The sequence below is a fragment of the Salvelinus sp. IW2-2015 genome, linkage group LG6.2 (genome assembly GCF_002910315.2).
Source record: "Salvelinus sp. IW2-2015 linkage group LG6.2, ASM291031v2, whole genome shotgun sequence".
In the NCBI taxonomy this organism is placed as follows: Eukaryota; Metazoa; Chordata; class Actinopteri; order Salmoniformes; family Salmonidae; genus Salvelinus; species Salvelinus sp. IW2-2015.
The window spans coordinates 20118776-20131205 of NC_036846.1; the positions used below are offsets into that span (position 1 = coordinate 20118776).

General features: G+C 42.6%; 2 protein-coding genes across 2 annotated transcripts; both read right to left on the reverse strand.

Annotated features, from left to right (window-relative positions):
* Positions 1-782: 782 nt before the first annotated feature.
* tgfb5 (transforming growth factor, beta 5) lies at positions 783-6411 on the reverse strand. The gene is made up of 7 exons (XM_023990386.2): positions 5128-6411; positions 4078-4241; positions 3355-3487; positions 2999-3109; positions 2563-2749; positions 2126-2279; positions 783-1257 (listed from the first exon to the last, which is right to left on the reverse strand). The coding sequence occupies exons 1-7, from the start codon at positions 5519-5521 to the stop codon at positions 1099-1101; spliced, it is 1302 nt and encodes a 433-aa protein (XP_023846154.1). The 5' UTR covers positions 5522-6411; the 3' UTR covers positions 783-1098.
* A 4644-nt stretch (positions 6412-11055) lies between these two features.
* On the reverse strand, positions 11056-12307 carry trmt112 (tRNA methyltransferase activator subunit 11-2). Its single transcript, XM_023990387.2, has 4 exons — positions 12059-12307; positions 11839-11940; positions 11509-11601; positions 11056-11250 (listed from the first exon to the last, which is right to left on the reverse strand). The coding sequence occupies exons 1-4, from the start codon at positions 12131-12133 to the stop codon at positions 11149-11151; spliced, it is 372 nt and encodes a 123-aa protein (XP_023846155.1). The 5' UTR covers positions 12134-12307; the 3' UTR covers positions 11056-11148.
* Between the last annotated feature and the right edge of the window lie 123 nt (positions 12308-12430).

Here is a 12430-nt window from a genome sequence, read left to right on the forward strand (position 1 = left end):
TGGATGTATTTTGAGTTTTTATGCATCTTATCAAAAGTGGTTAACGTGGCCAAACTTTGATTTGTGTGACTGGATCCATGGTACCAATATGACCTTAACATTTTATACYAACAGCAATCAAGTAAGAAGTAAATGACAAATAAATAAAAAGTTTGGTTACAGCTGTGCAAAGCCCTACCATGCCAGACCTAATAGTTACACATTTGCTAAGGCTACAAAATGGCTACCCCTGTCCAAAGTGGATGTGTTCCAAATTGTGCCTATCAGCCCACGTCTCTCCTTTGAAAACCTCCTTTCTGTTTCATTCCTCCTCTCCTCTCACCACAAACCCTGAACGGGTTTAAATCTGGCATTCCGTGAGTGGTCGCTTTCTGGAAATCTTTCACATCCTGTTTACGCCAGCAGATTTCAGCCCTTACCGCAGAGAGCTGGCTAGAGGCCTCTACTGCCTGGACACACAACCTCACTCTCTCTATCCTTTCTTTTGCTTTCCCTCTCTCCTATATTTCTTGCTCTTTCTCCTTCTCTGTCTTCTCCTCACTCCCCTCTCTCGCGCTGTCATTTTCTCTTCTCTCTCTCAGCCTCTTTCCCTTCTATTCTCTCTCAGCCTCTTTCTCTCTCCATCTCCTTCTCTCCCTCTTTCAGCCCAAAGGAAAACTAGCTCACATAAAAATCATCTCCCTTTAGTAAATGCACACAGATCTCTGCCTAAAGCTACTTTGTAGAGTTCACAATCTTATGCAACAAGCACACATTGTATTTCCAATCAAAACACTTTAATATCAGATTTTGAAAACGTGAATAAAGTTTAATAAAGCTATTTCAATGAATAAGATATTTACAGTATTTTTGACCTTATGAAAGTGGGGAAAAGATCCACAGCTGAAGACAATTTCTCAGTTTCATACTTGTGAGATTTGAAAAAAAAACAACCTGTGCCAGACTCCGACTGTGTAAAATGTGTAAGTGAAATGAAGGGTTGAATATATAGAAAGAGAGGGTCAGTCTGTCCTTATTGCTTTGAGGACCACAAGTAGTTGTTGTTTTGTCCAGCTCTTTTCCTCCTCCTTCCCCCTCTCCCGCCGCTGGGCTCCTGTGTCAGCGGCACTTGCAGGACCTGACCACCATGTTGGAGAGCTGCTCTACCTTGGGCGTTCGGCCCATGAAGTAAACGATGGTCAGAGGCTCCAGGTCCTGAGGTACGCAGCACGGAGATGCCGACGCCTCAGGGTTCAGCTTGTTATACAGCGGCAGGATCTGTGTGAGTGAGAGAGAGAGAACAGGAAATATCACAACACCACTACTTAAAGAGAGAGTTCAACCAAATTACAAAATGACACATTTGTGTCCTTACCTTGTAAGCAGTCTATGGACCAGGTATGAAAGCAATCCATGCTTTCGTTTAGTTTCCCTGGCACTGTTTCCTTTTGTGGCACAAATCCCATTCAAGTCATGGGACCGATATTTGAATTTTTTGCACGTCATATGCAAACCATCCGAAAGTATCTAAAATTGACTGTGAAGCTCAACAAAGTCACTTATAGATGATTTGAATGTTATGAGCGAAAAATGATAACGGTTGCGTGACTTGAATGGGATTTGTGCCACAAATGCTAAAACGTTAGCATGTGGAAACAGTACCAGGGAAACTAAACCAAAGCATTGATTGCTGTCATAACTTGTCCTTATTTGTATTTGGTATTTGCATTTATTATGGATCCCCATTAGTTACTGCCAAGGCAGCAGCACTCTTCCTGGTGTCCAAACACATTAAGACCCGTATATTACACATAAAACAAAAGCTAAAACAATACATCATATAACACTGTCACACCACCACATATCCACGACTGCTTACAGGGAAGGAAACTAATTGGTCAATTTGGGCGCACTAACCCTTTAAGTACTTCCATCTAACCTTACTACTGTGTTGAACAATATGGTTCTGCAGGAGCACTGGGACGTGTAACCAACGGACTGTGCATGGTGCTGAGATGACAGGACATTTCAGCTACTTGTATAGCCATGCTGTAAAAGTGAGTGTATGGTAATAAAGCCATAAGACCTGACTGTGACTGAGGTGATAGAACATTTATGCCAATGTAGTGGTTGGGGGTTAACTAACCATGTTGTAGTGGTTGTCAGCGCTCCAGAGGTATGGGCAGCTGCCAGAGCAGAAATTGGCCTTGTAGCCCTTCGGCTCGTGGATCCACTTCCAGTTCAGGTCCCGGCGGAAGTCGATGTAGAGCGATCGCAGACAGCAGCCCGCGCCTGAATTCCTACAACAGGTAGGAGAGATGGACAGAAAACACTCTTTCATTCTGATCCACACAGGATATATCCTACTTAATAAGTTTCAGGACTGCAAGCCTAGCAGACTCCCTATAAGCCTCCAATAGATTCATAACAACAATACAACGATCATCAATAATGTGGCTATGAACAAATATACAGAATCACTGCATATCAAAGACCAAAATAAAGAGAAAGCTTTGATAAGTTTATTCTATGGTTGTAGATAACAATGTAGGTATTTGGCTTCTGGATCAGTGTTTCCCCTACCTGGAGCAGGTGGTGGGGTCTGCAGCGGCCCTCCTCTTGCGGGTCTTCTTGCCCGGGTTGTCTACCCTGTCACTGGGCAGCAGGGTGAGGATGAGGTGGGGGGTCTTGGTACTAAACTCTACCTGGCCCTTAGCCAGGCCTGCCCCCGGCTTCCGCACCTGCTGCTGAAGCAGCTCATCATCCAGACCTTGGGAAGAGGAGGAGGAAGAGAGGGGGAGGGAGAAGAAGTGGGGGGAGAGGAAAATGAGGGAGAGGGGTGAAGGAGAGAAAGGGTTGGTGTGGAGTGATCTCATGGAGACATACTGTAATGGGAACATTTGTCAGCCAGAATGCTGTGTGTAAGTGAATTGAGAAGCTCAATCATATTTTTTTTTTTAAGAGCCATGTGTTATGTGTCTATGTTACTTAACATAAACAAGTTCTACAACAAGCAGACCTGCGAAGCGTGTCTCCAGCTCCTCACTCTTATTGAAAACAATGCTGTTGGTGGAGGGAACGAAGGTGCAGCACGGACAGTGAACACCCAGCTTCAAACCCAGGTTCCTCTCTGAAAGAGTGATATGGAGGATGAGAGGATAAAGTACAGGTAGAGAGATGGTGAGAGGAGAAAACAGATYTATACCTCTAAATGTGTGTGCAATGACCACTAACTTAACAACATTCAAGGTGTCACGTAACATTTTAGGGGATTTGGGGGCCATACGTTATGTCACGTAAAATGTTACGTGACACCTTGAATGTTGTTAAGTAGATAAAGGGGTATAGAGCCATATGATATGCTTGTCAACGTACCCTTATGAGCCAGCCAGTCCTTCACAGTGTCAGTGACATCCACAGAGAGCCACGCCCCCTTGGTCCGTGGGCGAACAGTTCTGGAATCGATGTATCTCTGCGAGGGGCCTGTTGGCTCTTCTGGCTTTATCACCTGACAGAGACATAGAGGGAGAGACAAAGAGAACCAGAGGATAGCTTTTAACCCTCTGTAGATATGCTCATGAACATCAGTCCACTGCTCGCACAAGGGAGCGTTTACAATAAAAGTGACTCCAAAATGACACTACATTATTTACCATTAATTTCTATTGGGCACAAAATAATCTGAAACACAACCAAACTGAACTGCAAATGTATCCAACACGTTTGTAGAGTCACAAACTAGGACTAAGGGATCAAATACTAAACTTTTGACTACTTTCTAAGTAACTTTTTATAAGAATTTGAGCGGTGTCAATGATTTCAACCCCTACCTTTTTGAGAGAAACAAATGATTACTTGTTAAACAAAATCTCTTTCTCTGAGCAATAGTATTAATATAAAATAATATAATTTCCCAAAACACTTTTGCATACAATATAGCTCTGTATTATTTATTTTATACAATCATTATTGCTCATTTTTATGAGGGGTGTCAATAATTRCAGACGCCACTGTATTGCAGTTGCAGTTCTATGATATGATACCTGGAGTGGGTATATGGTATTGTGATGGGTCTAACTGGTGTAATGTTGTCAGTACCTGATAGATCTCTACTCTCTGCTCTGAGGTGCGGGCCTGGGGGTTGGGTGCTCTGTAGATTCTGAACTCAGCTTTGACCAGGGTGCTGGAGTTTCTGTCCACACCACTCACATCGAATCCCACCACTCTGTAATATGGGCTGGGGACTGGAGGGTTCACTGCATCTATGGGAGGGGTAAGAGATATACGACTTATTAGAAATACTAATAACTGGACATCAATTCATTAATAAATATGCAATCGTCACCCCAACCTATATGCACAAATTACCTCGACTAACCTGTACCCCCGGACATTGACTCGGTACCGCTCTTCTTGAACTGCACTGTTGGTTAAGGGCTTGTAAGTAAGCATTTCACGGTAAGGTCTACACTTGTTGTAWTCCGCGCATGTGACAAATAAAGTTTGTTTTGAATCTACAGTATATGCTAAATATTGTATAGCCTATACGAGCGTCTCACACACATCCTAAGTCATCGAGGTATCTGACAAATGGTTGACAACTTGGCAGGGTTGAGTTGGTTACTTTCTAAATGTAATCCGTTACAGTTACAACCTGTCGAAAATTGTAATCAGCAACGTAATTTTTAGATTATCCAAACTCAGTAACACAATCGGATTACTTTGTTACTTTTGGATTACTTTCCCRTTAAYAGGCATTAGAAGAAGACAAAAAGGATCCATCAAAAGCATTTGGTGTGACATCATAGTGGTCTCTGACCTGTGGTCAGACACTCAGGTGGAACGCATTTTTTCAGTGCTGAATTGCATGTCATTGATAAAACAAAAATATGTCATCATGTATTTTTTTCCGCGAACATCCTTTCTGAATGTAAAAGTAATCCAAGAAGTAATCATGTAGTTTTTCAAAAGTATCTGTAAAAAAAAAACGTATTTTTGTAATCAGATTGGTGGTTGGAAATCATTACGCATATGCGTTATAGTGCTCGACAACGTTTTAAAAAATATATATAAATCACTGACATACAAAGGGACCACGATTGATTTGCGACATATATTGAAATTATGATTGTGGAAAGCTCCACTCACTGATGTCTGTGCGCTGCGGAAGCATGTCTATGCGCTGAACCTCTTTTGCATAATAATCCTCCTCGCTGCTCTCCCGGTCGCACGCGGACTCGGCCTGGCGCGCACGCTCCTTCAGCAGCTCCCGAGTGCTGTTGTAGAGCAGCATCACCTCAGCGGGCACAGTCTCGGGCTGTGGGCTCGGTGCGGGGGGCTCCGGTGGACTACGGTAGCGGAGCTTGCTGAGGATCTGACCGCGAACGGCCTCGATGCGCTTGGACTTCTGATCATCCAGGCTGAATGACTGGCAGGTGGAGAGCCCCTCCGCGGACACCGCCAGCCGGAGCAGCAGCAAGGCGAGGTGGGTGAGCCACATAGTCCGGTGGTCAGATTGGTGAACGGACTCACTCGGCTCCATATGAAATCTTCAGGAATCTTTCAGTCTGTGTCTGTCCGGTGCAGTCCAATGCGCACTGAGGACCTGTGTGGAATCCAATGCGCACTGGCGAATGTTTTAGCAACTCCCAGAGTGTAAACTTTAGCAGAGAATTTACGTTTGAAAAACTTCTAACACGTAAAAAAAAATAAGAAAAAAATCTGCCAAATAATAGTGAAAAAGAAATACAACTACAATTTAAGAGTGCTAAATGACAAACATACAATGTAAATTTAAGAGTTCAGCCCATGTCGTACATTGCAAAGTTCTATCAAATCATTTGGAAAGTGTATGTTTGTTCATGTTCTTCTCTGAGAGCCTCTGAGCCTCTGAAAGAAAATCACTGCCCATAAGTATTTTTTCTATTTTTTATTCTCGGTACTGAATGCTATACATTCCGGCTATAAGGGTGACTTCACTGGTTAAATKAATTATAGTCATGGGCTATGAATTTACAAACATTTTGAGAAAATGTTGAGATGTAAACCAATCAGCATGGTTGGCTAGTCAAATTCTTTCACACTACATAAAAGCTAGAATATGATTAAATCCTCTATGGAAGAAATATTTGTTCTCCCGAAAAATAAAACTCCTCCAGAAAAGTTGAAATATATTATAGAGTTTAAGGTAAGCGTTGGTACAGTCCCATCCTTAGAAAATTAAGAAAAATCTAATCCTCCTCTTGATTCTTCTGATGTGGATATCAGAGGGGGAAAAACGATCCACTACAGCAAAAAGGTCTGATGCCACTCTTTCATTCCTTGGCAAGAAAAAAAATCATCCAGAGCTGTGGGACAGTAACTTCAGTGTGCAATGCAAGGTGTGCGTGGAAGAGAGAGACAGACAGACAAAGCAACAGACAGAACGAGAGACACAGTGGGTGATGGGTATGTGTTATTATGTAGGTATCTCCCTCTCATCAATTCAGAAAACACACACACACACACACACACACACACACACACACACACACACACACACACACACACACACACACACACCAACACACACAACACACACACATGCACACAAAAAAAATCCTGGCAGATATATTTTGGGAAATTCTCCACACCACAAAAAGGTTTTCACAGGCCTCCCTTCTATCCTCAGGTAAGTATCCTGTTGAAACATGTCAAAACCACCACTTGATAAGTAGCCAGGCCTAAAATCTGTCCATGATTTGTCCATGTTACCCAGTCTCCATTGAAAAGCAAAGTGATAGATGGAGTTTGCTAATTCCTTGGCTTGTCATATTTGACTGATCATGGTCTCATTCGTCTTCCCTCTAGTTATTTCCATAACTGTGACATGTCTCCTAAGTGTGTCCTACCTAAATGTAGACCACTTGTCCCATATCTAGTATTTATTTCAATCTTTTAATTTTCAGTTATAATAAATGAGTAGCCCAGTTATTCAGTCCCACCCTGTCTCTTTATTTCTCTCTCTCTCCCCCTCCTTCCCTCTCTCTTATTCTTCTTCCCAGTCTCATTGTTAATTACAGTTCAGAAACCCGGGACTGTTAATCTGTCAAAGGAGGCTTTTATTGCAGCTCTCTCCCCATCCCATTATACTGTTATTATAGTTTCGGCTCCAAGGCTGTAATTGCAGTAAGTAGAAGGGATAGGTACTACAGAGAGAAAGAGACAGAAAGAGACGCAAGCAGCCCAAAGGCTTGTGGCAGGCTTTTCTCTCCTTGCAAGGTTTCTAAAAATGATAACACTGCAGGGGAAGTTTGGGAACAAACACTTTCTTGTTTCAACATGCTGTGCCCCAGAGCCTCAGACGGTGCACCCCTATGGCTGCTCAGAGCAAATTTTGCCTACGTGGATCTAGGGATGTTTGGCAACAGCCAGTGTTACTGTCTGACCTGGGGTTAATGGATCAAAGGGGCCTAGTGGTTAGTTGTAGAATTGCAATGTGTGGGTATAAAAATACTTGCTCAAAAACAACTTATCCCTGGCTGGAGCTTTTTCGCTTTTCCTCAGTCCAAATATAGTCACGGCTCGCCACGTCATCTATCTCCTAGCAGTTCTCCTGCCTGCGACAACAAACTCAAGGATATGGTTCTCGCTCGCACGCACACACGCACACAAACGCTGCTGTCCCATGTTATAGAGACATTGAACCACTGGTCACTCCCGTTTCACACTGTGTATTTAAATACTGTATCCCGACATAGCTCATTCTAATATTTCTACTACTGTACATTGTATTTTAGTTACACTGTTTATACACACCACATTTGTATTTATATACTGGATTCTTGACATAGCTCACTCTAATATACAGTACATGACCAAAACTATGTGGACAGCTGCTCATCGAACATCTAATTTCAAAATCGTGGGCATTAATATGGAGTTGGTCCCCCGTTTGGAGGCTGTTATAGCAGCACTCTTCTGGGAAGGCTTTCCACTAGATGGTGGAACATTGCTGCGTGGACTTGCTTCCATTCAGCCACAAGAGCATTAATGAGATTGGGTGCTGATGTTGGGCGATTAGAAGCACAGAATCATCTAGAATGTCATTGTAAGCTGTAGCGTTACGATTTTCTCTCTCTGGAACTAAGGGGCCTAGCCCGAACCATGAAAAACAGCCCCAGACCATTATTCCTCCTCCACCAAACTTTACAGTTGGCACTATGCATTCGGACAGTTAGCGTTCTCCGGGCATCTGCCAAACCCAGATTCGTCCGTTGGACTGCCAGATGGTGAAGTGTTATTCATCACACCAGAGACCTCGTTTCCACTGTTCCAGAGTCCAACGCAGCAAGCTTTACACCACTCCAGCTGACACTTGGCATTGCGCATGGTGATCTTAGGCTTGTGTGTGGCTGCTCGGCCATGGAAACCCATTTCATGAAGCTCCAGACAAACAGTTCTTGTGCTGACGTTGCTTCCAGAGGCAGTTTGTAACTCACTAGTGTGTGTTGCAACCGAGAACAGACGATTTTTATGCGCTACGAGTTTCAGCACTCGGCTATCCCGTTCTGTGAGCTTGTTTGGCATACCACTTTGCAGCTGAGCCATTGTTGCTCCTAGACGTTTCCACTTCACAATAACAGCACTTGCAGTTGACTGGGGCAATTCTAGCAAGGCAGAAATTTGACAAACTGATTTGTTGGAATGGTTGAATCATATGATAGTGCCACGTTGGTGCCAATGTTTGTCTATGGAGATTGCATGGCTGTGTGCTCGATTTTATATACCTGTCAGCAACAGGTGTGGCTGAAATAACCAAATCAACTAATTTGAATGTGTGGCCACACTTTTATATATATAGTGTATCTACTGCTGTACATATCATTCTTAGTCTAGGTTGTGTAAATTCCCCCGGTGTACATATGTAGGTTGCATTTTGATACTGCTAGAGTGCTATTTTGGTTGTTAATTGGATTCGTTGTTAATTGGATTCATCCCGCCATCCTTGATTTCTTTCCTTTCTTTTTTTGTATTTTTCTGCATATTTTAGCTGTTTGACTATTGTTAGGAGCTAGTAACATAAGCATTTTGCTGCACCGCTATAACACAGGCTAAACCGTGTACGTGACCAATACACTTTGATTTGATGATTTACAGTTGAAGTCGTAAGTTTACATACACCTTAGCCATATACATTTAAACTCAGTTTTTCACAATTCCTGACATTTAATCCTAGTAAATATCCCGTTTTAGGTCAGTTAGGATCACCACTTTATTTTAAGAATGTGAAATGTCAGAATAATAGTTGAGAGAATGATTTATTTAAGCTTTTATTTCTTTCATCACATTCCAATTGGGTCAGAAGTTTACATACACTCAATTAGTATTTGGTAGCATTGCCTTTAAATTGTTTAACTTGGGTGAAATATTTTGGGGAGCCTTTCACAAGCTTCTCACAATAAGTTGGGTGAATTTTGGCCCATTCCTCCTGACAGAGCTGGTGTAACTGAGTCAGGTTTGTATGCCTCCTTGCTCGCACATGCTTTTTCAGTTTTGCACAGAAATTMTCTATYGGATTGAGYTCAGGGCTTTGTGATGGCCACTCCAATACCTTGACTTTGTTGTCTTTAAGCCATCTTGCCACAACTTTGGAAGTATGATTGMGGTCATTGTCCATTTGGAAGACCTATTTGCGACCAAGCTTTAACTTCCTGTCTGATGTCTTGAGATGTTGCTTCAATATATCCACATAATTTCCCATCCTCATGATGCCATCTATTTTGTGAAGTGCACCAGTCCCTCCTGTAGCAAAGCACCCCCACAACATGATGCTGCCACCCCCGTGCTTCCCGGATGGGATGGTGTTCTTCGGCTTGCAACCCTCCCTCATTTTCCTCCAAACATAACGATGGTCATTATGGCCGAATAGTTCTATTTTTGTTTAATCAGACCAGAGGACAGTTCTCCAAAAAGTATGATCTTTGTCCCCATGTGCAYTGGCAAACCGTAGTCTGTCATTTTAATGGCGGTTTTGGAGCAGTGGCTTCTTCCTTGCCGAGCGGCCTTTCAGGTTATGTCGATATAGGACTTGTTTTACTGTGGATAGATACTTTTGTACCCGTTTCCTCCAGCATCTTCACAAGGTCCTTTGATGTTGCACTTTTCGCACCAAAGTACGTTCATCTCTAGGAGACAGAACGCGTCTCCTTCCTGAGTGGTATGACGGCTGCGTGGTCCCATGGTGTTTATACTTGCGTACTATTATTTMTACAGATGAACGTGGTACCTTCAGGCGTTTGGGAATTGCTCCCGGCGATGAACCAGACTTGTGGTCTACAATTTTGTTTCTGATGTCTTGGCTGATTTCTTTTGATTTTCTCATGATGCCAAGCAAAGAGGCATTGAGTTTGAAGGTAGGCCCTGAAACACGTCCACAGGTACACCTCCAAGTGACTCAAATGATGTCAATTAGCCTATCAAAAGCTTCTAAAGCCATGACATTTTCTGGAATTTTCCAAGCTGTTTAAAGGCACAGTCAACTTAGTGTATGTAAACTAAATTGTGATACAGTGAATTATAAGTGAAATAATCTGTCTGTAAARAATTGTTGGAAAAATGACTTGTGTCATGCAAAACTATAGTTCGTTAATAAGAAATTTGTGGTGGTTTAAACACGAGTTTTAATGACTCCAACCTTAGTGTATGTAAACCTCCGACTTCAACTGTATCACAGTTTGACATACTTTACCTTTCATTCATGACTATATATAGTATTGATATGTATTTTTTGGTGTGTACCGGTATTTATTTATCAGTGTAAATTAATTACAAAGGAAAGCAGTTTAGGGTACCAAGGAAACCAAGGAGTTGTACTTCTACGGCAAAAAATGCACCAAAACATTTTTATAAAAATAAATAAAACAAAATCAGCTCACAGATATTGGACAATGTAGAAGCATTCAGATCCGGTCTGTGGTTTTCTTGGGGCAGCAGTGTGTTCACATTTCATTGCCCCAGGTACTATACTATATAACCAATTCAACAGTGTGGTATTTCTTCCTATACACTCAAACAAGAGTCCAGTTTCCCCCTCACTTCTAATGCCAGCAGTCCCATACAATGAACGGTTGGGGTGAGAGGGTGGTGGGGGGTGGATGGGGGGGTTAGCGTATAACCAACCCCCCTCCTCTATGCCTCGTCCTCGTTCAGCAGCATGTTGGGGACCCCCCGAGAGATGGGGAACTCACGGCCAGACTCGGGGCACTGCAGACACCCTTCCAGCACCTCCACCTGGACAGAGAGACAGATAACACGTCATATCACCTGTAGTTACTCTGCGTGTGTGTGTGAAAATAGGGTTAAACCTACAATCACTTTTTATCAAGCAGAATGAGTTCCAAGAGGGAACATGACGGAGACTCTACCTAACCTGACCACTAGATGTCCTCATATTCCCATAATAAATGCATTGTTTCTTTCTATTGACCAAAATAGTAGTCGATAGAACTAAGTAATGAATAACAACAGGTTATTTATGGTGATCCTCACCTCCAGCAGAACCCTGTGTACTTTACGCAGGAAGTCTTCATTATTCTCATAGTCCGTGACCAGCTCTGCAGGTAAATCTTGGAGATGACCCAGCTGGAGAAAAGACCACAGCTAGGAATTAGGATATACAGGAAGACAGTGATATTGCCATACAACCACAATCACGATAACAAGATTTTAGGTAAAGCCTTTCTGTATCAGACCCAAGTATAGTTAGTGTACATGTCATCTAGGCTGTTGGCCTAGCTAACTATTCTACCTCTGTTGGATACAGTAGCTTGAAATGACTTTGTACAAGTGTGTTAGTGTTAGTCAAACAGACGGACTAACCCCATCAGCCGCCTGAACCAGAGCGCTCCACTCCAATTTGGGGATCATTCGACTCACGAAATTGGGATTAAACTCCACCTCACTCACTTTCACCTCCGTCGCCTGGGATCCGCACAAACGGGATGAAAAAAACACATATTAGCTAGCTAAATACGTGGTGCATTTAACACATTGCAAGTTGCCGCAACTCTGCCAGCTAGTTTTGAGCAGACTTCCTTACCTTGATGAGGAGAGGGTATCCTTTGGTTACCCCTTTCACGTGAGACGTCAACATGTTGTGCGTCAGTAGTTTCATGCTTAGTCTATGAATGTCGCTTATATAATCAAAGAAAGTGAGAGCACCAGTAACTTTGTCAATATATACTGTATCTACACTAACTATAATTCTCTACCGTGCAAACTGAAAACAATGCGTTTACATGTGGACCGGAAATGTCGAAATTGCAACAGTGAACAGTTTCCCCCAAACACAGATCATCCTAAAAACAGGTTCCTAGCAGTACAAACGGTTTCCGGAAATCAGATAAAAATATAAATTAACTAGGCAAGTCAGTTAAGAACAAATTCTTATTTGGTCGTCCTGCGGGGAGGG